The 27,411-nt window shown below is 41.2% G+C and overlaps 1 protein-coding gene across 1 annotated transcript in view; it reads right to left on the bottom strand.

Annotated features, from left to right (window-relative positions):
- The window catches only part of EML4 (EMAP like 4), a 128,221-nt gene that overhangs the window by 62,999 nt on the left and 37,811 nt on the right, over positions 1 to 27,411 (bottom strand). The window contains exon 2 of the mRNA XM_032215322.1: positions 9,873 to 10,055. Within this exon, the coding sequence (XP_032071213.1) occupies positions 9,873 to 10,055 (183 nt within the window). The remainder of the gene's footprint in view (positions 1 to 9,872; positions 10,056 to 27,411) is intronic.

The following is a 27,411-nucleotide window of genomic DNA, read 5'->3' as shown; positions in this document are numbered from 1 at the left end:
TTGTTCAGGTCAGGCTGGCTTTCTGGAAAACCCAACTTTTTAGGGCACATCGGAAGACCAGAGGTCGGGGATTATACGAAGCTCGGGGGGCAGCTCATTCCAGAGGCATGGCGTTCCCACAGAGAAGGCTCTCCCCCTGAGGGTCGCTAGCCAATACTCTCTGGCCGACGGCACCTTGAGGAGGCCAACTCTGTGGGATCGCACTGGGCGGTGGGAGGCTACCGGTGGCAGTAGGTGGTCTTGCAGGTATCCTGGGCCTAAGCCATAGAGCGCTTTAAAGGTCATAATTAGTACCTTGAATCGCAACCGGAAGATAACCGGGAACCAGTGCAAGCCGCCTAAAAGGGGTGCAACATGGGAGCACCTAGGTGCCCCCATAACCCGCACGGCGACATTCTGGACTAGTTGAAGCCTCCGAGTGCTCTTCAAGGGCAGCCCCATGTAGAGACTGTTACAGTAGTCCAGGCGAGAAAGGACGAGGGCTCTGTGGACAGTGTGCACAGAGCATCCCGATCCAGGAAGGGCCGCAACTGACCTACCAGATGAACCTGGTAAAAGGCCCCTGTGGTTACAGCCGTCAGGTGTTCTTCTAAACTAAGCCGCATATCCAGGAGGACACCCAGATTGCGGGCCCTCTCTGAGGAGGCTAAAATTTCTCCCCCTATCATCAAAGATGGAACAAGATGCACAAATTGGGATGACGGAAACCACAGCCACTAGGTCTTGGAGGGATGGAGCTTAAGTCTGTTCCTCCCCATCCAGATCTGCACAGCCTCCAGGCATCTGGACATCACATTGAGGGCATCGTTTGGGTGGTTTGGGGTAGAGATGAAAAGTTGAGTATCATCAGCATACTGATGATACTGTACCCTAAAATCACGGATGATCTCACCCAGTGGTTTCATATATATGTTGAACAGGAGGGGTGAGAGAACTGACCCCTGGGGTACCCCACAAGTGATGCCCCTCGGGGTAGATCCCTGCTCTCCAGTCAACACAAACTGCGACTGATCTGACAGGTAGGAGAACCACCATAAAATGATGCCCCCCACTCCCAACCCCCCAAGTCGTCGCAGTAGGATACCATGGTCGATGGTATCGAAAACTGCCAAGAGGTCTAATAGGACCAGGACAGAGGAGCAACCCCTGTCTCGGGCCTGCCAGAGATCATTGACCAACGCGACCAATGCCGTTTCCGTGCTGTATCCAGGCCTGAAACCAGACTGAAACAGATCCAGGTAGACAGCTTCATCCAGGTACTGGGGAAGCTGACGTGGTAGCACACTCTCAACAACCTTCGCTACAAAGCGAAGTTTGGAGACCGGACGATAGTTGACTAAAGAAGCTGGGTCCAGGGAGTTCTTCTTAAGGAGGGGCCTCACCACTGCCTCCTTCAAGGCGGTGGGAAAGAACCCCTCTCTCAATGAAGCATTGGTAATTGCCGGGAACCAGCCTCGTGTCACCTCCCGAGAAGCCAAGACTAACCAAGAGGGACACGGGTCCAGCAGACAAGTGGCAGCACTAAGTCTCCCCATAATCCTGTCCATGCCCTTGGGGGGTCACAGGGTCAAATTCATCCCAGATGGTCTCTACAAGATTCGTCCCCATCAACTCGCCCGAATGTACCCAGTCAGAGTCCAAGCCTGTCCGGATCTGAATGATTTTATCCTGCAGATACTGAACAAATTCTTTAGCCCTATCCTAACTGGAGAATGAAATTTCTGTACTATTCACAATCAAAAGTCTAATACATTAGTAAAGAAAATGTCACTGTTTTAAAAGGTCATTTCAGATGATTGAACATCTCTACTCTGTGTCACTGATGTTCACATAGAAAAGCCAATCATTTTTAAAGGCAGGCTATGTAGTAAGGTCAACTTTATTTGCCCCAATGATACATGTTTCCATGAGTCATTACAAATGAATAGCTCCCTTTATACATGTGGCTGCTACAGAGGGTATTCTTAAATGGAGCTGAATTACCTGAAACAACTACAACAGACCCGCACTCTTGTGCTTCCCATATAAAGATGGATTAATGGTAGGGTGCATATTAAATACAGACATAAATTGCCTCAATAGCAGTCACTGATATCATTTGATTCAGGACTGGAGTCAGATTAGAGCTTAATATCAAATGGATTTCTATGTATGGGTAATTAAGATTAAAGTCAAAGTGTGGGAGATCAAAGTGGTGAAAATGTCCTCCACACATAATGAGTTCCATCTCTATTGTAATAATTTTCCTAGAATAATATCTGCCAAATTCAAGAGAGATATTTCATTAAAGCTCTGTCAAATACCCAGCTGTGTAAATGAAAGATAAAGTCCTCCATAACTTAATTTTTCCCCACAGGAATGATAATTGGGAAGCAAAAATTATCTTTATTAATAAAGCAGGAGAATGATGGAGGGTTTATTTTTCCAAAAACGTATTAAATAAAATTATTGATCAAGCAGAATTTTTAAAGGAAGCTAATTTTATTCTTTAAAAGAATTTTTATTCTTTGTATATGATGGCGATATTTGTATGGTTGTAATAGTCTGCTGGTTGTTTCTAAGATGTTTTCACTCTAAGTGTGAGAGTTTGCCATGACCAAAACATAGACAATTACAGGAAGTTCTTAATGACAATTGTTCAGCAACCGTTTGAAGCTATGACAGTACTGAATGAATGGTAATATCCTGCCTCTGGTTTCAGTTATACACTCCCACACTGAGTTTCTAAGGACATTAGTAGTTTACTCAAGGTCAAGGAAATAACAGCAGAGAAGAAATGCAGCACAAACACAGTGTATGAAAGAAGTTTGCCCAAATGATTTGCTTTTAATAGGCATGCAGAATAGTCAAAATATAGTCCAGGGTTGCAAGTTCCAAGTCAGGGTTATCTGACGGTCAGAATTTCACAAGCAGAATTCACACTATGTCACACAAGAGCCAGTGATCAGATAGTTGATTCCAACAAGTGTTAAGAGGGATGCAGCTTAAATCAGGTGGTAGTCAGCTGTTTTGATTTACTACCTCGCTTGGTAAGAAGCCTCACAGAATGTCTTTGTCCTGATTTTTGCTCTACTCACTGGGTGTGAGGGCTGGAAAACCTGACATATCAACTGACTGCTCCTGCTGTTCAGTTGATGTATGTGTTTGATCAGCCTCAGATGATTCTTACCTTTATGTCTCTGACAATCCACTGGTTCCGTTGAAGCAGTTTCTTCAAATTCAAATTCAGTCTCAATCTGAGACCTGGGTCATGATAAATACTTATGCCCAATCCTCCATGTTATGTTATGACTGAACACCCATTTCTGGTACTACCAAAATTGCTGTTGTTAAATGGTGCGTATGTGATATTTCACCTAGCAACAGAAATGTCTATAAAAGTATTCAGATGTTTAGAGATTACACCCAAGATGTCTATTACTATTTGCAGCACCTTTGCTTTCTTTTGCCACAGTCTTTTTTCATTCTTTGCTTTATACAGTTATAATAGTATTTCTGAACTGATCTCCTATGATGCAAAGGGATGGACACAAACCAAAACATCTAATGGAGGAGAAGCTCAGGAAAAGGTACCAACTCTAAAGAGCTGCAGAGACGCAGAATGCCCACATCGATTCTGAAGCACCTCTGCCTGCTTCAAATCTAATTTTGGCTTACCTCTAATGTAAACATTGCTCAGGTTTTTTAAAATAGAATTTGGCGTTTAATATGCAATCTTCTATATCTACCAGGTGTATGAGATGCCCCATTTCCCACATAATTTCATTGTTGCTTGACACCAATTCTAAAATGTCTGAAATAGTGTGCTGCTTCTTTAATTAATAATCCAAACAGTTATTATACTTCTGTATTTTGGAATGAGAATTCCACTGTAGTTACTGCCAATAATAAAAGGTTTATAAATGCTGTAAATGGCTCTTAAAATAACACAGCAGCTTTTATAAGAGCAATCTTGTTACATGTCAAGTTCACTTACAGTGCCATCTTCATTTTCATTTTTGCTTCCCCCTTATTAAAACAACATGCAATACTACCAAGTAGTTACCCTTTGTTTTATGACACATTGTTCACCAATGTTCTATTAAATTAAAAATACCCAGCTACTCTCAATCCAAATATTAATATTGCAAACTAAACAGTAGCAGAAGTGTAAAATAATATAAACAATACAATTTGCTTCCATATATGTAATAGATTATAATGCTATTGTGGCTGAAGAAAGCCATGATACTACCACCAAGGAAAAAAATACCTAGGCAAGCTTTGGAAATCAAACAGGCCAATTTGCTCAATAACTTCTTTCCTCCATGTATATATGATCCTCATTACATGAAAATCTAAAGCTTTACATATCACAATATTTTTAAAGAAGATAAACCAAGTATGTATAAACTTACATATCCATCTCTCATTTTTTCTCTCTTCCACTCACTTACTCACAATATATACACATATCCAAATGTGCATTTTTTCAATACTTTTTTTCTATAGAATGTTTTTTTTTAAATAGGACTATAGCAAAAGCCTACTTACTTATATTTTTATTTTTCTCTTACTACTGCTAACCATCAGGCTTAAAATATGCCATAAAAATGAACAGCATTCCATGCAAGTGGTTGAATGTTTGAAGCACAACAAATAAATTCAGTGATTATATATCAGTCACTGATAATATATAATAGCACTTAAACTTATATACTGCTTCACAGTGCTTTACAACCATTTCTAAGCAGTTTACAGTGTCGGCATATTATTCCCAACAATCTAGAGTCCTCATTTACTGACCTGAGAAGGATGGAAGGCTGAGTCAATCTTGACTGGTTAGAATCGAACTGCCAACACTGCTGGCAGCCAGCAGTCAGCAGAAGTACTCTGCAATACTACATTCTAACCACTGTGCCACTATGGCTCTGTATCAGTCATAATATATCACTATCAGTATCACCCACCTGATACTTCTATTCCTACACTACTTTAGCTCAGATATATTAGATTTCAATTTAAACAACCTTTGTAATATACTGTACTTTATACTTTTTAAGGCATTGGTTAATGCCTTGGATTTATTTGGGGTTTGAATTCATTTGATGGCATTCTAATGCTTTAGGAAAAAGTAGAATAAAACCTACTCAATAATGTACTAAGAGTTTCTTTTCTTTATTACATTCTTGCATATTGTTTCCTTGATGTGCTGTTTGGAGAAGTAAATTCATGAATCAAGCTAGCAGTAAAGAGGAACTAGCATCCCAGCAGTGGTATAATTTTCTTTGTAAACGATTTCTCCGAAAAACTATTTTCTGTTTCCATTATGGCACTAACTTTAGAAAATGCCCAGTGAAAACTAGAGTGGGTATTTTTTTAAAGTCATTTTACAGGAAATAAAATTTCTTGCCACTGCTATTAATATAAAGTGAAACATCTGCCTTTTTATGACTATCTTTGCAAAATATACCCAATTTTACATTTTTAGACAAAGGCAAATAATCACTTAAAAGTACTTTCTTTCTTCTCTTAATCCTATTCCCTGGTTATTTAACTGCAAATTATTCTCAAGACATTAGGGGAAAAGTCATAGTTCTTTAGCAAAACACATGCTTTATTTGTCAATTATTCAAGGTTTAGTCCAGAGGTGGTTTGGGCGAACTGGTAGTGGTAATTGAGTGTGGGTCGCCAAACTGGTAGTGATGGCTGGCTGGCCACGGCCCTGAACTCACCCTGCTTCGCCTTCACCACATGCATTTACAGAATTGCCTCCACTTGCCTACACACAGGTAAGCATTTGTACTAGCCTAGCCCCTCCTCCCCACCAGCTAACGTCTCCCAAAGCCACCGCCATTGTAGCTGCGGCGGAGATGGGGGCAGCATGCTGGAGAGGGTGGCGGCGGCAGGAGAGGGCAGTGGTGGTGGGAAATGTACGGGCTTAGTTTGGATCTGGGCCCCGCCAAGGAGCTGCTCGGCTTCATCAAATTCCTGCACTGGTAAGTTGAGCGGTGGCAATGGAAAGCACCCAGCCAAGCAGGACCAAGGCACGTTGCAAAATGCCGAGCCAGGATGCCGAGTAAGCCCGCTTCCCTCCACCCAAAGGCACAAAAATGGAATGCAAAAGGAAAACAGGTGAGGGGAGGGAGGGGGAAAGAAGCGGGGCTCGCACCCTGCCTATTGTTTTCCGTTTGCGTTCCATTTTTGTTCCTTCAGGTGGAGGGAAGCGGTCCCTGTGCGGCATCATGGCTCTGTGCTCCGCAGCCCGCCCAGGCCCTGCTTGGCTGGACGCCTCCGGTTGCCACTGCTCAACTTAGCCAGTGCAGGAGTTTGATAAAGTCAAGCGGCTCCTCTGCTCCACCCGAAGGCATAAAAACGGAATGCAATATGGAGAACCTGGGGTGGGGTGGGTGTGCCAGAACCCTATGCATGCTGCTCAGGGCAGCTGATGGTAGCCAGGGTGTGAGCCTTGCTATTTCCCCCCTCCCTCGCTGTGCCTGCCCATTTGTGGCCCCTCAGCCCAGAAGCACTGCGGAGAGGAGAGGCAAAGAGGGCATTTTGGGCCGGCAGCGGAGAAAATGAACAGTAGCAAAAGCGAGCAAGACTTCAGCCCAATCAAGGTGAATTTGCAAGAGGAAGAAGAGAGGCAGTAGTTGAATTGGGTGGGACATAGTGGAGACCACCTTGAAGTTCTGAAGGAAACTAAATCTAACAAACAAACAAAGTTTAGTACTTCAGGGTTGTTAGGATTAATGCAGGATCTGTTGATACAATCCAGAATTGTCTTTCTATGGTCCTTTAGGCAACAGTATTACGACTGCAGGGCATAAGCATGCATGTGCAATCCAGGCTCTGTGAATTCCCATGGCCCTCACTGGGCCTGGGGTGTTTTTTGGGGTTGCAGCTGGTTCCTTCTCCTCCGCCCCTTGTCCCAAGCCAGCATCAGGTGAACTTTCCTCCCTCTCTCATGCCCTGCTTACACAGTCCAGTGCCTCCGCCTGCATTTTTTCCTATCTCCCACCCTTTCCTTCCCGTTGTTTCCCTCCCCCCACTTGCCTGGTGGATTTATAAACACCGGTGTGGTCTCTGGGCTGCAAAGGTGAATGCTTCGATTCCTTCTAGGAAACTTATAGCTTTTCCATACCCTAAATCCTCCGGCAGACTATTTTTTGGAGGTTTTCCCCTCTCTTCTCCCCCTTTCCCTTTGTCCCAAAATTTTTCGCCATTTCAGTGGGTGTGGCTAGGTGGAGGGTCATGTGACTGAGTGTGCATGAATGATGCCAAGTTGGCCTTGCCCACTCAGTCACATGCCCCCTACCTAACCATGCCCACAGAACCGGTAGTAAAAAAATTTGAAACCCACCCGATTTAGTCTACATATAATATAGAAAAAAATCTTTACTTAAAGGGTAGGAAAGGCATCAGATTGCTAGATGGCAGAAAATACTTCTCTGTATTTCTGCCATCTATAGGCTGTTTTGATTTTTGCAGCCCAGATATGAAACCCTTAGGAAAGTCATTGAAAAGATGTTGTCCTTACTCCTATATTTTCAAAAGCAACAACAGCAATGTGAGAAGAGTTAATTGTTAGACAACATCTCTCAAATTATTTTTGCATTTTCTCTTGGGTAAACTTTCACATCTTTTCTGCATACAACTTAACTGCCACATTGCAGATGATCCTGAATCAGCTTCTTTCAATTTGATGTCCTATTACCGCACTGTCCATTATTAGCATACAATATTTTCATTCACCAAGGAGAGGGCAAGATTTTACAGAAAGACATCTGGAATGCACGAAATTAGGAAGGAATATCATATTATGGCATAGCGAAGGCCAGGTGAGGATGAGGAGATGGTCCCAAGTGCAGGCAATATTGTGGTACTGCCAAAGGCAAGGAAGCTGGCAGCAGCAACCTGTATCTAGCTTTGCTGCTGTATCTGTGTCTCTACTCCAACTACTAAACAGCTGAAATTATGCAGAACAGTAATTGGTGGTCAGGAGAGCAGTGCAACAACAGCCAGAGAATTGGAGCTAGTGATACATCAGTGAACTCTTGGTACAATTCAGCACATACAGGCAGCTGCAGGACACCACAAAGCATGGGTGAGGCATTGGTAGTTCCAGTGTTCTTCATGTTTTAGAAATCTTTACCAAATGGTGAAAAAGTATTGAGAACTTTAAAGCTTTATTCAAAACCAAGCAACTGTTTTTTTCTATACTGTTCTATACTGTAATGTGGCAAAAACTAAAACAAAGTCAAGATATTGAGTGGAAAGTTTTCAACTATGGATATATTTGAAGGACACTAGACTCAGGTAACTTACACCATGTTTCCCCCAAAATAAGACAGGGTCTTATTTTCTTTTGACCCCCGAAACAAGCACTTGGCCTTATTATTTTTGAAGTGCAGGAGGCGGCGAGCGTGGTCACCTCATGGCTGCAATATTTTTGCTGAGGGCTTATTTTCAGGGAAGGGCCTATTTTAGTGACAGCGCTCAAGAGCCTGATTGGGCTTATTATCCGGGAAGGTCTTATTTTGGGGGAAACAGAGTAAAAGGAAGCCAATTATTGTATAACCTGTATGAGAAGGTAAAATATAACTATCTATAACCGCTGTCAAGAAAATCAGAAAGCACTTTTTATATTTTTTCTTTTTCTCTATTATTAATTTTTTCTTATTAGTTTTTATTATTTGATTCAAAATTTATACTATTTTAATTATTGTTGAAAAAGTTGTTCAATATAAATTATTTTTTTAAAGAAAGCTACTAGAGTTAATCCTGAAGAAATAAAGATGTGAAAAGTATTGCAATTTTTGGAATTTACTGTAAAATGGATTTTTTGTGATTTGTTTGCCAAATGTACTCTTATGTTTAAGATTTTTCCTAACAATTTTTGAGAATATAATATCTAAATACTTATAATTACTTAGAACAACCCAAATCTCACACTCTCAGAAAATTATAGGTTATTATTACAGTTAGAAATAGGAGATCTACTCCTAGTTTCAAGGAAGCTTAGCATACTGATATTGGTAAATCCATACAGGAGATAAATTTCTAGGAATTATGGAAATCAGGTGGATTCACCTCAGCTTTAATGCAAGAACTGCAATGAAAGATTATACATCACTGACACTAAAATAATAATTGCTAAATACTGCAAAAAACCTAGATAACTCTAGATGAGCAAAGGCAGACTAAATAATCTGGCAATTGTGCACCTGCAGGAGAACTGTGGGAGACTTTTGGCAATGCAAAAGAGACCTGAATTAACACACTACTCAGTCTTGAGCTAGAGGAAGATGTTCAACATTTAGCATTTCTCATATCTAGTAGGTAAGAAAGCTATAGCTTTGGTCTGGCCATTAGATGTAAGCTAATAAATAATTGAACTTGAATGGATCTCGCTGTCTCACTTAGGCTTGGGTATCACATTATTGAACATGAATCTACAAAGAAGATAAATTAGTACCATGACAGGCAATATACAAAAATTATTTTCCCAATATTTTTATATAAAATCCATTTGGTTTCCCCCCTATTTTATATATTTTTTCTTTTTACTGTCAAGGTTATATATACAAAATTCAATAAAATAAAATATTCACTGTATGTGTGGCCATTCTTCTTTTCATTTCATGATTATTACTGAAAATAATTTAGTTGTAGAGAGGAAGTTCTTTGAAATAATTCCACAGGATGTCAAATTGCTAGATACAACTGCTATATCACACTTGGAGCACATGTGTGAAAAACCTGTAATTCTGGAAATGATATATTATTAAATGTTTAATTGGTGAGCCTAATGAGCTTCACTAATGCATAACACATAGATGACACACACTTAATCTTAAATGAAAAAGATAGGCAGAGAAGGGCTGTCTTACCTTTACCAGGTGCCGATTTTCTCACAGATGCAACATGGTCTTCTGAGATGGCAAGTCTTCTCAATACATCAGCCAGAGCTGCTTTCAACACTGTGATTTCATCTTCTTGTTGCTGCACTCTCAGTTCAAGAGCCGAAAGGCGATCTTGGACATCAGAGGTACTTGCTGCAGAAATGCTATCATCTGTGGGAATAAAAGAGATGGTGCTTTCAAGGTGTGCCATAACATTCTAAAAAAGAACTGTTTGTACATTCCATCAAAATAAAAGTTTGTGCTCACCAAAAATAAAATAGAAACAACCAATCTACATAATACAAACAGGAGAAATACAATAAAACTGTGAAAATATTTATAATTTTTTTTTAAAGTCTCAACTTTATTCAAAGTGGACTGACTTTTGGACATATTTTGGTATCTGCATGTACAGTATCATTATTATAGAGGCACTCTTGAATCCATCAAATGTATTGGGATTGTAATTCCCAGAATTCCCAGACAAGGTGGCAACATTTGGAGGAACTATGGAATAAATGTCTTTACTATAAACCTCTCCATTAGAAGTGAGAAATTGTTGAAACCCGTATCTTACATTAAGCACCTATATGCAACTGCTTCTACCCACACAAAAGGTCTTGTGGGAAGTAAAGTTAGAAGTACCAAAAAGGAGACTTAACAAAATATGCAAATTGGTATATAATATCCCTAATTTCACATGGTAGTAAAAAATGCTTAGAATCCAATATAGATTATAGCAGACCTGGGTATTTTATGCCCCCCCCCCCCGGGCCACATCTGGCTCTTTGGCCGTCCCTGTCAAGCTCGCAAGAGATAAATAAAAAATTAGAAATCAAATGTAACTAAGCAAGCTGCAAGAGGCAGGAGAAGCAGCCCAGTCGGGTCTAACTCCTTCAGTCAGCTGGCAGCCACACGAGAACAAGATGAGAAAGCCCTTTACTATGCCTTCACAGTCTTTGCCCCTTGTCTGAAGCAGCTTGAGGAGTTGAGGTGGTAGAGCTTGAGACATCAAATCAAGTTACATTGGTTTGGCCCTCGACAACAATATCAGTTTCTTATGTGTCCCCTTAGGAAAATTAATTGCCCACCCCTGGATTAGAACAGTATATACCATTCTCCATGGAAGGGGACATTTTAAATGTTTCCAATTATTTTAGAAAATGTTGAGGAACAAAAGAAGTTGCTGGTACATTCTGGATAATTGAGAAAGCCAAAGAATAAGAAAACAAAGTTAATATACGCTTCACTGGTTATAGAAAGACCTTCTATTGTATCAGTCATGTTCAGCTGAAAATGGGAATCTCACAATATCTCACTGTCCTCATACAAAACCTACAAAGTATGACAAAATGGATTAGTTCCAGGTTGGTAAAGAAAGGAGTCAAAATTTAAAACTGTCTCCTCATTATTGAATCTATACAAGGAAAATACATTAATAGAAGATAAATGTGGTTTAAAAATTGAAAGAAAAATCAACAATAGCCCATGCTTATAACATTACTGTGACAGCTAAACATGTAAATTCTAGTAATAAAATTCCAAGACCATAGTAAAAAATGGGTCTGAGATTAAATATAAAGAAAGCCAAACAAATGACAAGTATACTATGTTTCCCCTAAAGACCTAGCCGGAAAATAAGCTTTAATGCGTCTTTTGGAACCAAAATTAATATAAGACTCGGTCTTATTTTTAGGGAAACACAGTAGCAATCTGTCCTAGGACTAACAATTAGGAGACTGAAGTGGTGTAAAGCTTCTGCACTTTTGGACTGACTATGAAAAATTAGGAAATAGCTGCAGACTAGCAATAAAGGGACTGGAAAAGGTATTTCAATGTTTTCATACTCTGCCTAGACCTATAAAGATCACAATTATGTAGGCAAATTTTCCCTGTGATGCTCTATGGAAAAGAAAATTTGGTTTGAAGAAGCAAGATAGAACAAATATTGATATCTTGAACTTTGATTTTGAGAATACAATGGATAAACAAACGGATCATAGAACAAATCAATCCAAAATTTACACTCAAGGCACAAATAATCAGGTTGAAATTATATAGCTTGGACACATAGTAGCACTCTTGAGAATTCCATGTTGAAAAAAAAAGGAAGAAGAGAACAACCAGCAGCAAAATGGATTAAATCACAACCCTGAGAAGTACATCATTAGAACCTGAAGTGCTAGGTTAGGATAGATCATCCTGGATAAGTTTTGTCTACATGGTTGCTAACAGTTGACAGATTTTATGGCACATAATCAAAGAATCACAATAAAGAGATCTGCTTATGTTGTATTATGCTGATTATAGTCATGTTAAGGCAGATAGAAAATAGTTTTAGTGATTTGGCCATGGAATTTCCAGTCAGGGTTGAGGAAGCTTCTTGGATGACGTTTTTCTTTGAAGACGTTTCACTTTTCATACAAGAAGCTACTTCAATTCTGGCTGGAAATTTCATTCCCCACCATCCAGTCAGATCTGAAGAAGGTTCTTGGATGTCTTCAAAGAAAAACCACAAAGTCCAGTTGCCTCTTGAAAAAGCACCTTTGGGACAACCATAACCTGGATAACCGAGAAGCTCCATAGACGATTACTACACCATCCTCTTCACAGGTTAACCATTGAAAATTGTCCAAAAGTTATACTTGGTATAAAATGTGGCAGCTAGGCTACTAAGCAGTACAAAGTACAGGGATTGTGTATACATGAAATATCTGCACGTGCTGCAAATCACCAGACACAATTTTTGCTGCTATCCCTGACCTCTGGAATAGTATTCTTCTTGGAGTTGAAGAACTTTAAGAAAATTCTTAAAAATCTTGATCTTCTGGAAAACACAAATGATTTGTAAACCTACATTGAAATAAGATGTTATCGATGTTTCTGTCCTTCTTCCACACAGCTACATAGTCATTTTGTTTCTTGCTTTTATTATGTACAAGCTGCTTTGTATGTCTCCTTGAATGATTTTGCAATTGGGTGACTTTACCTTTGAAGTCTATGTAAAGTTAGCAAAAAAGGTCTTCGTGAAGATACTCTCACTTTCAGAAGGTCTTGTAAGCAGGAGAGGATGCTACATGCATTGGCTTCCAATCTCACAGTGTTTAGAAAATATATGAAGATACATGTTTTTCATTAGTTCTTTAATTGTTAAATGATTTTAGCATTCTATCTGCATTTTAAATATTCAATATTTCTTTATTTTTAAATGCCATGAGTGCTGTCCAAAGTGAAAAGCCAATTTATAAAGCCAATAAATACATATAGGAAAAATAAATTGCTGCATAGTTTTGTCAAAGGTCTCAAGAAAAGAAGCTTTCTCTGCACTTGTGATGCTTCCCATTTAATGTACTGTGTTATAAGGAAAATGTACTTATTGTTTAACTTTATTTATTCTGTTCTGTGCCACTTTTATTGGTCATATATTTAAGATTTTAAAAAAATAAATTATATTAATCCTGATGAAAAAAAACCTAGTTTTATTAGGAGCAGCAGAAAATAAATAATTTACCTAGACAATTGAAATAACCTGTTGGAAATTACCCATTCAGAACTTCAACAAGTTCTCAGATATTTCATCCATATCCGCAACTAGATGTTCTTGAAATATACCAGGGGTGGGCTTCTGGGGATTCGCAGGAGTTCAGGAGAACCCTTAACTAAGATTCTGTGCAGTTTGGAGAACCCCCAAATCGCACTCCTGGCTGGCCCCACCCACCCCACCCCTTCTAGGAGGCCCCATTTTGGATGAAGGTAAGTGCAGGGTGCCCATGGAGGTTCAGGGGTGAAAAATGGGCCTACTGGAAGTTTGGGAAGGCCGGAAATGGGCTTGTTTCTGGCCTCCAGATGGTCTCTGGAGCTTGTGGAGGCCATTTTCAACCTTCCAGAGGTTCAAGGAAAGCCTCCGGAGCCCAGGGAGGGCAAAAACACCACCACCACTGCTGTGGTGCAGGAGGCCAACTAGGTCATGCTCACCATGGCCACACCCACCCAGCAACCAGGCAGAGAATCCCTTGCTAAACATTTTTGAAGTCCACCCCTGAATATACCAAGTTAACATATACCCCCCACCAAATTACAAATCAGTATGGTCAAAAGTATGACATTCTGAAGTTGTAGCTCTAACACATCTGAAGGACATCAGTTTGTAGAGACAGTTTGTAGATGATCTCTATTATTCAGTTACATCTCCAATATTCTTCGGCTGGCAAACTTATTATCTTGAACAGCTGGAGGCTAAGTAGAAAATATTTTACCTTAAAAAGGAATACAATGTTCTTATAAAAAAATGTTTCAAACCATTTGTTAAACCACCAAACAGGGACAAGAAAATGAATTCCACCATTTTTCTCTCAGGAACTCAATGTGGCTTCCGCACTATTAAATTGTCCCATCTTACAAGCTCAGACTTTTTCTCCTACAATATAAAGTACCACATGCCAACCACAATTTAAATTAAAAAAATGTTTAGGCATTGCCCCCATACAGAGGAATTCCAACACTGCAGCTTTCAAGATATTGCAGGGATCTGTATATTTTTAAAAAAACATTTAATATTTAATAAGAATCAGAAATATTATTCAGTCAGCAAGACCAAATTTTTACTAGATTGGGACCTGCTCTGTAAATCTCATTACCACTGCTGTTTCTGCCACTAGCATCCTTTCACCGTCTTATGATGATGGACATGTTTGCTTTTTAAACAGTGTGAACTGTAGCCAAATACAAGCCACATAAAATCTAAATGCTAAAATTTCTATAATAGTGTTTATCCAGTTCTCTCCTAGAAACATTCCAGGAAATGAAGTACTACATTCTAATTACTCAATTATGGAACATGGAACCATTCCATAGCATTTTTAACATCACCAGTTTTATCTCAAATTCAGATGTACTGCAAAGCCTTTTTACTGTCAATTACTATTGTTGTTTAGTCAAATTATATTTTTCCGCAAACATCAATCAACGCATGATCTTAAAGTGTTGATTAACTATTTAGTTAAAATATTATGAAAATTTAAAAAACCAAACCAAATGTTGCTTATTTTCTTGAATGTATAGGATTCAAAACAATTCTGATCCAGAATAGATTAGCAGGAAGGTTGCACCTAACATTGGTTGTGTGTACCTATCAATAGCTGAGCTGAACCAGAGCATAAAAAAGTAAAACATATATACCAAAATGCATGTAAATTTGTAAATAGATAAACCAAACTGTGATTTAATTCCCTTTGGTATTTCTAAATGCTATCCACAGCTATGCAGTATGCAGTACTTAAGTTCATCTGATTTCAATTTACTTTCTCCTAAACTTGCTAATTATGTTTCTCAATGTCAGATTATTTATTTATTTATTTAAAACATTTACATAGCCATACATCTCAAGCAACTCTGGGTGGCTCCCAACAATAAAACCAATAGAGAAGGCTTAAAACCTGGTTATGCTGGCTGGCATGGGATTAGAGAAGGAGAAGTTGTTAGCTGGAGGTAAACAGCTAACAGAGAAAGCAACCCCACATATCTCCCTCCAAACCCATGTTTTTTAGGCTGTTTTAACTTTTGAAATTTTAATCCATTGTCATATTTAAAATTCTTTGGATATTTGTATACTGTTTGTATATCTTTATCTTACTGTAAGCCACTCAAATTCACTTCAAATTGTGTGATGAACATAATGATAAAGTAGCTAACTTTCCTCCATCTACAAACATCAAACTAATAATATACGTAATCAGACTGGTACTGAAATATTTTAGCATCTGCTAATTAAGAGAAAACTATGTATACCAATGAACCAGCAGAAGTTTGTTTTTCTTTTACAGATTTGATTTGATAAATATTGCGTTGATAGGATAGTAAAATATTCAGATAAGAATAAGATCAGAATTTCCTCCCTGGAAAAGTGAGATATGAGAGATATAATCACTGGCATTATCAGTTCACAAAAAAGAAAGCTATACTGTACCAGTGCAGAGGTTCATGAGTGCAAAGTTTAAAGTTTAATAACATTTATATGCCGCCCAATCCCGTAGGACTCCGGGTGGCTTACAATACAAAATAAATCAAAAAAGAATAGAAGGAAAGAAAAGACAGATTTTAAAAAAAAACCATACACTCCGTTCTAAGTGGGGCTGGACCGTATTTTGGGGTCAACAGCCCCAGGTCTGCCGGAACAGCCAGGTTTTAGTGGCGTTACGGAAGGCAAACAGAGTGGGAAGGGTCCAGATCTCTGCGGATAGATCATTCCACAGGGGCGGGGCAGCTACAGACAAAGACCTCCCCTGAGTAGTCACCAACCGGCATTGCCCGGTCGACGGTACCCGGAGGAGGCCCAGCCTGTGAGATCTTATAGGTCGTTGGGAGGTATGTGGCAGGAGGCGGTCCCGCAGATATCCAGGTCCCAAGCCATGTAGGGCTTTAAAGGTAACGACCAGCACCTTGAAGCGTGTTCGGAGACCGATGGGAAGCCAGTGCAGCTCGTGGAGGATAGGTGTAACATGGGTGTACCTAGGTACACCCGATATCGCTCGCGCGGCCACATTCTGGACCAATTGTAGTCTCCGAACACTCTTCAGGGGCAGCCCCAAGTAAAGCGCATTACAGTAATCAAGCCTAGACCTGTCGAGAGCATGAGTGACCATTTGAAGTGCCTCCCGGTCCAGATAGGGCCACAACTGGTGCACCAGGTGAACCTGGGCAAAATCCCTCTGGTCACAGCCGACAGGTGGTATTCTAATGTCAGCTGAGAATCCAGGAGGACACCCAAGTTGTGGACCCTCTCTGAGGGGTGAAGAATTTCGCCCCCCAGGCTAAGAGATGGAATATCTGGTCCGTTCTTGGGGGGCAACATCAATAGCCACTCGGTGCCAGCTTGTTTACTCCATCCAGACGCTGACAGCCTCCAGGCACTGGCACATCACTTCTACCGCTTCGCTGAGTTGGCACGGGGCAGACCGATACAACTGGGTATCGTCTGCGTATTGATGATATTTGACCCCGTGCTGACGAATGATCTCACCCAGCAGCTTCATGTAGATGTTAAATAGGAGAGGGGACAGGACCGAGCCCTGAGGCACCCCATATTTTAGGCGCCTAGGGGTCTACCTCTGTCCTCCAACCAACACCAACTGCGACCTATCCGAGAGGTAAGAGGAGAACCACTGTAACACGGTGTCTCCCACTCTCACCTCTCCCAATAGTCGCAGAAGGATACCATGGTCAATGGTATCGAAGGCCGCTGAGAGGTCAAGAAGCACCAGGATAGAGGAATATCCTCTATCCCTGGCCCACCAGATCATCGGTCAGCGCAACGAAAGCAGTTTCGGTGGAGTAACCAGGCCTGAAACCAGACTGAAAGGGATCTAGATAATCTGCTTCATCCAAGGTCCGTCGGAGCTGAAAGGCCACCATCTTCTCAACAACCTTCCCTACAAAAGGGAGGTTGGAGACTGGATCCATTGCGGCGGAGAGGCCGCAAAGGCGCAATCCGATCAAGAGCCCCAGCCGCCTCTCTGTTCCAAGCAGCGGCCAAGGACTCCGTCAGACTGTGGGCAAGGGAGTCAGGTATCTCCCCAAGCTCTGTCTGAAATCTCAAAGGATCCATCAGGCGCCTGTGGCGGAACCATTTAATCGGTTCCACCTCCCTGCAGTGGGGGAGTAGTTTCAGAAAATCAAGCCTCAGTAGGAAGTGATCTGACCATGACAAGGGCAAGGTCTTTATGCCCTTCAGTTCCAGATCACATCTCCACTGCCCCGAGAGAAACACAAGGTCAAGAGTGTGTCCCGCTGTATGAGTCGGACCTTGAATTACCTGGGTCAAGTCCATGGCTATCATGGAAGCCATGAACTCCTGCGCCCCATCAGAGCGTTCACCGAGAGATGGCAGGTTAAAGTCCCCCAGTACTATAAGTCTGGGGAACTCAACCGCCAATCCGGCTACTGACTCCAGGAGCGAAGGCAGGGCTGTTGTAACGCAGCTGGGAGGTAGATACATTAACAACAAGGCCACTTGACCCCCAAGGTCCAGCTTTACCAGAAGGGACTCACACCTGACAATTTCCGGAGCAGGCATCCCACAAGGTGCTAATGATTTCTGGATGACAACTGCCACTCCCCCACCCCTTCCTGGTGTCGGGGTTGGTGCAGCACCTGAAACCCTTCTGGGCACATTTCTGCGAGGGGGACTCCTCCCTCATGGCCCAGCCAGGTCTCAGTAATACATGCCAGATCTGCCCCCTCGTCTAATATTAAGTCCCAGACGAGGGGAGCTTTCTGAATCACAGACCTGGCATTTAGCAGTAGCAACCTGAGGTCAGGGCCCTGACATCTCTTGCCACTTGGTCCTTGGGTTGAGTTTTCAGGGCCGGAACGAGGGATCGCTGTAACATAGCGAGCCCTCCTTCCTGGTAATGGCCAGCCCTGAAACTCCCATTGTACCTGCCTCTCCCAAACATGACCGGAATTGTCCGGCCCGTCACCATCACCATAGACCCCCCCCCCCTACCCTCCCACGGCCCCCATTCTCCCCAGCAGGCCATTCGTATCATACACTCTGGGACGAGAGGTGGGACCGGGCCCCCATCCACTTCTGCTTCTGCACTCAGTGGAGGGGGCTCCAGGCCACATTCTCAATCCCCTCATACATACTGGCCAGACATTCTCCGCATGCATACCCCACTAATAATAAAATATTAAAATATACAATAATATAGGATAAAAATTTAAAAAAATTAAGTTTAAAAACACACAGGAAACACAAAGGAATTGCACACAGAAGCAAGACAAGTCAAGGCCTCTTCCTTTCTTGCCAGTTCTGTCTACGTTTCCTGCTGCTTTTCCAGAGTTTCAGAGCAATCCCCAGATCTTCAAATCAGATAACATTTTTTGAATTCTGAGGAAATCCTGCCAGTCCAGATGGCCTACTACTACAAACAGCACAAATCAAAAGTTTTTAAGAAAAGATTTTCTACCTCTCAGTTCTGGAACTCTAACTTACTAAGAAGATATTCTTTATTTTTCCTATTACTACTAAAGAGTGTGCATGTGTGTGGTGGGGGGATAAAGAAAAGATGAGGCAGGCAATCTGAAGAGGGATGTATTACACAGGGGAGAGAAATTTGAGACTGCTCTAAGGAGTGGTTAAACCTTACTCAGCATAACTAGGGTAATAAAGGCATTTATTACAACAAATATTTTGCTGTGATTTAGCATATAGAATAAACCAAAATTAAAGAATTTAACAAATGCCACGTTTAATTTGTTGTATTTTTAAATGGAAAGATAATAAAGTTTCTATAAAAAACTTTATTAAATGTCAGATGCAGTTAAAAGACAGCCCAGAACCTCTTGTTTCAAAGCAAAGAATGAACACTTTAAATTTTAAGACCTGAATTTTAAACTCCTTTGTCAAATAAGGCTACATTTTTGACATCAAATCATGGAAATAATGACTAATTTTTATGACACAGATAAGGTCATATTATGTTATTTCCCTAAAGTTATGTCAAAGAACATTTATATTCTGTCCCCTCCGTGATCACTTTCCTTACTACCCTCGGGATGAGGGGAAGAGATGTACAAGAGGCTGTGTGGCCAAGTGCTGTGAAGAGCGTCGGTGCCTTCTGCTTCTGGTGCCTGGAACCTGGTGAAGGATCTCGGGAGATGAGTATTCTCTTGTGTGGCGAACAGGTCCATTGATGGTCGACCGAACCTTTGGGAGATGTGCTGGAACAGATCCAGATGCAGGCACCATTCCGAGTGATCAATTGTGGCCCTCCTCAGTCAGTCCGCTCAAACATTGACTGTTCCGGATATGTGTTCCGCCTGTATGGAGAGGATGTGACTCTCTTCCCAGAGATCCAATTGGTCCGCCACGTGCATCAAAGCCTTGGAATGAGTGCCACTCTGGCAGTTTACATGTGCCTTGGTGGCCACATTGTCTGTCAGCAGGATTACATGCCGTCTGGATATCCTGTCCTGAAACTGACATAGGACCAGGTGTGCTGCCCTGAGTTCCAGCCAGTTGATGTTGTTCTCCAAGTCTTCCTGTGACCACTGCCCCTGAGTTATCTGAGATAGGAGATGAGTGTCCCAGCTAAAAAGACTGGCATCCGAGGTGACCGTCACCCAGCTGGGTTTTTTGAAGAAGCACCCCTACTTCATGGCTGAGAAGGTCCATCAGCCAAGGGACCAAAGTGTCCTCTGAGGTACTCAAACCTGTGAGTTGGAGGTGCTGGTGCCAGACCTGTGGTGTGGTAGCAGAAACCATTGTAATGGAAGGGCATGTAAGAGTGCCCATGGAATATTTTCCTTAATAGTCAGGACAGTAGAATTAGCGGCAATGCCTGTTGTGAGCTGATTAAGTCCTTAGTGTTCTTATGCTGGCAAGATAGTCCTGGGAAAGAGACATCGTGCAGGAAGTGGTGTCTATCACTGCCCCCAAATGAAGGAGCCTGGTACTGGGTACCAAATGACTCTTTACATTCACGGAGAATCCATCTTCCTTTAATGTCTAGATCGTGATGCATAGATCCTGTTGTGTGTGGAGAACGCACAATGATTCTATAAGGATGTCATCCAGGTAACATTGCATGTGTATTGGAAATTATCTGAGATGGGCTGCAATTGCTGCTAACAGCTTGGTGACGGTTCTGGGAGCCGATGATAGGCCAAATAGCAGGGTGTGTATTGATAGTGATGGCCTGCATAACAGAACCTCAGGAACTTTCTATGGGATGGGAGGATGGGAACATGTAAGTATGCCTCCTTGAGATCTATGAATGTTAGGAGATCTCCCTCTCAACCAAGGATGGATTGAAGGCATTGCATTTTGAAGTGTTTGTATGCCACATGTACATTGAGCTTCTTCAGGTCCTGGATCGCTCTCCACCCCACCTACCGCTTTGGGACAAGGAAGAAGATCGAGTAGATTCCTAAACCTTCGTGACCTACTGGAACCAGTTCTATAGCCCTGATTTCCAATAGGTGATGAATCTCTGTCTCCATAAGTTCCTTCTTGGAAGGGTTTCTAGGATCGGGGCATTGAACAAAATGTCAAGGAGGGGATACAAATTCTAGGGTGAGACCCAGCCTCACTGTCTGCAGAACCCACACATCTAAGGTGATATTTTCCGAGTCATGAATGGGAGTCACTTCCAATGGGAGATTTGAGTGGGGAGTCACTTGAATCTATGGAAAGGGTCTGTTGCCAGACCCTTGGAAAGGTATCTTGGGATAGGGCTGTTGCCTGCCCCTGTCCCGAAAGGAACATCTGTCCTGGGGACGGATGGTTCCCTGGGAGTAATTCCGCTGAAACTGGGGGACAGAGAATCCAGTGTCAGTGGGCCAAAATGGCTGTCTACGAGGGTAGAGTGAGGGTCTTCGATCCATCCTCCTATAGCTAAAAGGTAAGACCTTTTTATCCTTAGTTTCTACTAAGATAGGGTCTAGAGCCTCCCTGAAAAGATTGCCTCTCTTGAAGGGGACTGATGCAAGATGCCATTTTGACCTGATGTCAGCCTGCCAATGATGAAGCCAGGAGAGGTGATGAGACGTCACATTCAATGCCAAGACTCTAAAGGTGAACTTGGCCACATTAAGCGGAAAATTCAGTGGCTACTCCCAATGTATTTATATCCTGGCACAGTCTAGTCCCTTTAAGGGGAACCCTGGTTAATAGCTGCTGTAGCCAAAGAAGGGAAGCCCTGTAAAAGAAAGAGGCAGTGGTAGCTGCCTTAATAGCCCGTGCCAAGGCCTGATGAGTTTTGCAGAAGGAAGTCTCCGCCTTTTTATCCTCCACCTTCATACCCTCCATGAAGTCAGAGGAAATGAGAGCTGAAGAAGTCAGAGCGGCTACTGAGGCATCTATCTTGGGCCATTGGAGAACCTCCTCTAGCTCTGGGCCCACTGTACAGAGGCCCCAATAGGGGCCGTAACAGAGCCAGACTTGGTCCATTGATGATGAACTATGTTGATTATCAATATGTCCTGTTCTGTCGTAGGTTCAGTGAACATTCACCGGGGTCCTGCAGTTCTTTGGGTGGATCTGTGGAACTACCACCACCTCCAGATTGGTCGTGCCTCTGGCTTTATAGAGGAGAGACTTAAATAGAGATGGACTGAACAAGGTCCTCATCCTCTGACAATTCCTGATCATCAAGTTCCCCTTCCTCTAAAATAATTTGCCACTGTGAACAGATGGCCATGGGGAATGTTGTTGCTGCAGAGATATCTGGTCTTCCTCCATTTGAACTTGTTACTGGGTTGGGTACCCAGGTTGGGATGAGTTGGGAGAAATTGGCTTCGATGCTGAAGTGCTGCTTCTACCCCTTGGACAATGGCCTCCAAGATGTATTCATGCATTCCTGTGTTAGGCCGGAGCCCAGGTTCTCTGCCTCCTCCCACTGTCACGGGGAAAGTTGCGGAGGGAACTGATATTTCTGGGACATCTGGTAGGTTTCCCCTAGCAATGGAGAGGCAATCAAATGGGACAAAATCTGGTTCGAAACAAGTTGCTCCCAATTCTGCAGGCTCAGTTAAGCCATCCAGAGAAGGCCCTGCCTCTCTCTAGGTTGCGGAGAGGGGTCAGGTTGCAAGGGCCTGGAGTCTCTAGTTTCCCACATTGAGGTCTTTTGCATTTTAGCAAATTGTTTTTCAAGTGCTTTCTGGTGTCTAATTTATCAGAGGCATTTTTTAAGTGATTGGCCCTGAGTTTTGGTATCCCTGGGAGGTGGTTCTTGCCTTACTAGAACTTGCCCTCACTGAATGTTTAGTAGAAGAGGGGGCAAGAAGAGCACTCTTTGCAGCTGTGTGGTACTCTGCCATTTTGGGAATTAAGTCTTGCCACGTAATACCGAAGGAAAGCCTCTCAAGTTGCAAACTCACCACCTGTAGTTCAGAATCCGTAGGTCAAAACTGTTTCAAAATTCCCAGAGTGTGACCAGTTCTCGGACAATGACTCCAGGTAGAAGCACGGTGCCCTGTGTTTGGCTGAAGTAAACAGGCCCAGAGTTCTCACTGGGCTCCTCCTCCGCATGATACCAATGAAGCCGCTTGATCCAACGGGTCTTTGAATTGCAAGTTGCCAGAAGCTTCAGAGCCTCACTGTGATCCCTTCAGATTCCGATTCTTCCAGGCACTTCAAGCAGCATCATGGTCTTTGTCAGCTGAAAAAAACAAGTGGCAACAAAATGGCAGCAGATGAGGAAAAGAGAGTTTTGGCGTGAAGCCGGCAAGCTGACCATTAAGTGCCTCAGGTCCTCGCCGCAAATGACTGACTGATGAAACTCTCCAGAGGTTGAGAGAAACTGCGGAATTGCAAGTCGTGCTTGAATCCTCCAGGTCCACTAGTGATTTCTGCCCGACAGGTCACCAAGAGCCGATGGAGATGGGACAAGCAAAGGCATTCTAGCAATCGCACTTGAATCTTCCTGCTGGGCTAGGATTTTAGGCTAACAGGCCACGAGGTGCTCCCAAAGGAGATAAGCACTCCACAAGATGTTTACTGCTGGTCAGTCACCTGTGCTGAATATCTGTGCTGTATCCGATAAGGTCCTTATGGTAAAACTGTCTGAATTTCTGCTCAGAAGACTAAGAAAGAAGTTGGACATGTCTCTTTGGGCTAGACTGAGTTTAGAAACTGGAAGCAAAGGAGATGTGTCCGAAGATTTTAAACTTAGTCTCTGGGCAGATAGACTGAAGTTATTATACTCATGCTTGGATTCTCCAAGCAGCGCACAGGAGAATATTCCACAATAATTGGGGGATGGAGACTCAAAATCACCCAGAGAAATCAGTTAAAGCAACAAAGTTAATAGTGTACCCTCTGGATACAATTAGAAAATAAAAATATTTGTTTCAAAGGAAGTACAGAAAAGGCAAGATATGATAAACAAGTTCCACCTATATCGATCTGTTATAATGTAACAAGATGAATCATAGAGCTATTAAACTTTTGTGGCCTGAAAATTAGCAAATACACAATTTGACCTCTCATGTGGATAGTAACCAGAAGCTATCACTATTTTAACATAATACACCAATACTTTGGTCAAATATACTGTATACTACCAGATTAATTTCTGCTGAAGCATCTTAGAAAATGGCAGAAAACAATGAGGGAGGGGGACAGAGAAATTTCTGCAGGCAATGTCTTCTTTACTTGAGAAGAGAGATGGGGGAGAGGTGGAGGGAAAGGAGGAGGATGAGAGGGGGGAGAGGGATGGATGGATGGATGGATGGATCTCCCCTATGGCTTTTTGAAGTTACATAGTTGTCCATTAAAAAGACACATTATCGCCAATTGGGGAAAAGTGCAACTCTCTCCAGATTATCATTTCATTAAAAACGTGAGAACTTATATTACAGCTGCACAACAGTTCATTTAATATGATAATGCTTTTGTCTGACTTGCAAAACTGAACAGAGCCAGAAGAAAGTTAATGAATGCAACATGTGTTCAGTCTTTTGATAGCTGTGACTAAAGCCAACTGGCAAAATGATCACAGCAAGATAAAATTCAAAACAAAGCAATCTTAGTACGTAGAGTGCTCTCCACCCCCCAAAAAGCCTTGCACGATCTCTCCAAATGCACAACTTAAAAATATACAAAGGGAAAGGAGAACAAGAAATTGTGGTGATAGCATAAAAGTTACTTCCTTAAAAATCTGCCTAATATTGTCAGATTAGATTTGTCAATGAGTCATCTTCCCTGCAATTCCTCTCTCTCTCTCTCTCTCTGTACATAAAGCATGCCTTTAAGTACAGAGAGCAAATTCTTTCAATCTACATTTCAATTATCTGTGTTCATTCTCAAACACATATTTGAGTTCATAGATGGAAGAAATAACAACAATATATTAATGAGGCAGACAACATAGCAATAGCAATAAGACTTATATATCGTTCCATAGTGCTTTACAACACTCTCTGGGAGGTTTTCAATATTGCATATTGCCTCCAAACAAACTTGGGTCCTTCATTTTACGAACCTCGAGAAAAGATGGAAGGCTGAATCAACCTTGAGCCCCTCAGAATTTTCCTTAATTGTTCTAACCACTGCGCACTAGGGTTTCCAACATAAATACTTACAAAGAAGGTAAAACTAAAAACATTTTTGCCTACTACATTAATAAATATGTGCAAACTACAGTTCTGTTTTATTTTCTCAGTACATTTACTTTATACTATACTGGTATAGACATCACAGATGGGACCACCTTGCTGACCTTAGCTGATTTGAAACAAAGCTAAGAAATCCAGACCTGATTAGTATCTGTTTACTATCAGAAAATTCTAGGATTGTAAAGTAGATTAGGAAGTAAAGAAAAAAACAACAACCTCTTGGAAGAAGCCATTATCAAACCAGTTCCATGTTGTTGCTATCTGGATATCCAAATATTTGTCAGGAGCAGAATTGAACTTGGGAGAATATTTCAATAGAATAAAGAATTCTGCAGATGGAATTAAGATGCAGTTGTGTTCTAACCAGAATATAAAATTATATTATTTTAGATCTGCATTAAAATTGCTTCCCCACAAATAATTTTCAGTTGAGGCAACTAATCCTGCCCATGTCTTGAATGGCAATCTATTTAGACGTCAAAATTGCAGAGCATTTTGCATCACCCAACACTCAATTCATTTTAATTGTGGAACCTATTTCTGCATAGCAGAACATTAGCAGATCTTGCCCATCTAGATGAGCATTCTGTCATGCAAACTGGAAGCTTTCAGAAACATAAACATTGGCAGAAGGGTAATACTCCCAACTACTGCTCCCCAAATATTCAAGGCATACTGTTTTGTTATTTTAGAGATAGAAAAACACCAGCAAAATTAATAACAAAACAATTACACAAAAAAGATCAGGCATCTAGAAGACTTACTGTTGGAAGCCAGCTGGATGGTTACAAATGGTAATTTCATGATACCAGGATAGGTAACTGTGATAAATAACAAAGCAGTTGCCAAGTGCCCAAATTTTGATGTGACCATGGGGATGCTACAATGGTCGTGTGTAAACTGGACATAAATCACTTTTTTCAATCCCGTCTTAATGTCAGACGGTCACTAAATAAATGTATATCAAGGACTACTTGTATACATTTAAAGGAATGTCTGTCAAATTTGCTTCTTTTTTACACTGTATTACTTAGCCTATAATTTAATCAATTGGACAAAAATAGAATGGTGGCTGGCAATTCCATTTCTAAGGAATCAGTCTGAGAAGTTACTTTAAGTTTGCAATATGACTAAATAATCAGAGTTAGTGCACTGGAAAAAGCATTGAAGATGGAACAAGATTTTTTTTTTAGCCTGGCATATTAGAGAATTAAGACAATTATTATATCTCAGGGGAACTAATGTGATGGAAAATAAAGAAAATTGTGAGTGCAACATGGACTCATTCTCTATCATTACTGAAATTAACTTGCTGAATTTTTACATGGTCAATATTTATTTTGGAAAAAAAATTAATTCTAGGCTGCATTAGCATAACGAATAAGGCAAAACAGTTAAGAAATCAATGTATAAATAAAATACATAAATGGCCTGTACCTATAATTGCCTTGCTAATGATCCTATCCAACATTTTGCATAAACAGAATAAATCCCTCTGGTTCTGGCAAGGATCCATTTCCTCATGCAACATTATGCACTGAAATAGGCAGTGAATAAATTGAAGATGATGCAACTGAAGCAAAAACATGTGTGGATCCTATCCAGTTTTAATCAAATTTAAAGGTGGGTGTTTAATCAACAGTAACCCAAAATGTATCCCAGCACACTAAAGCGTGTCTACATCACACTGTAAAATGGTATGCACTAAAATGACAGTCAGTTTAGTGTAGTGATTCAAGTGCTGGCCTAGAAACAGGAGTTGTAAATTTTAGGCCTGCCTTAGGCCTGAAAGTCAGCTGGGTGACCTTGAGCAATAATTTTCTCAGCCAAAGCCATCTGATAGAATTTTTGTTCTGGGGAAAAGAGGAGGTAGGAGTATTAGGTATGTTTGCTGTCTTGAGTTATACATTAAAGATTATAATAACAATAGTAATGAATTGCTTATAATTATTCAATGCAGTTGCTTTCATCAAAAATATACATCAAAATATATTATTAGCACCAAGCTAAAATTATTACATCCATATCTCATTCTTTTTCCATTTTCCAAATATGAAATTGCAGCTTTGTTTTCAATGTTCCTAGTTATTTTATTCCAATCATGAAACAAACAGGAGAAAGCTTATTGGTACGCTACAGGCAAAGAATGTTGCTGCCGCTCAGTTTACAGTGCTATCCTTCAATTATATCCTTTGGAGAAAACTATAAAAATCTCCATTATAAACCAGAAATATGAACATTTCATACAAAATGTCACTTACAGAAAACAAGCTAATTCAAGAAGATTTTTTTTAAATTTCAAAATCAAGAGTAGAGATTTGCAAAATTCAAAGATTTGCAAAACACTTTGAGGAATTACTCTTGGAAACCACTTAACCATTCGTAGGACAGCAAGTCTTAAGGAATT

This window comes from Thamnophis elegans, chromosome 4 (genome assembly GCF_009769535.1).
Source record: "Thamnophis elegans isolate rThaEle1 chromosome 4, rThaEle1.pri, whole genome shotgun sequence".
NCBI classification, from domain to species: Eukaryota; Metazoa; Chordata; class Lepidosauria; order Squamata; family Colubridae; genus Thamnophis; species Thamnophis elegans.
Note: the sequence above shows the minus strand (reverse complement) of the source record. Positions and strands in the feature narration are given on the sequence as shown.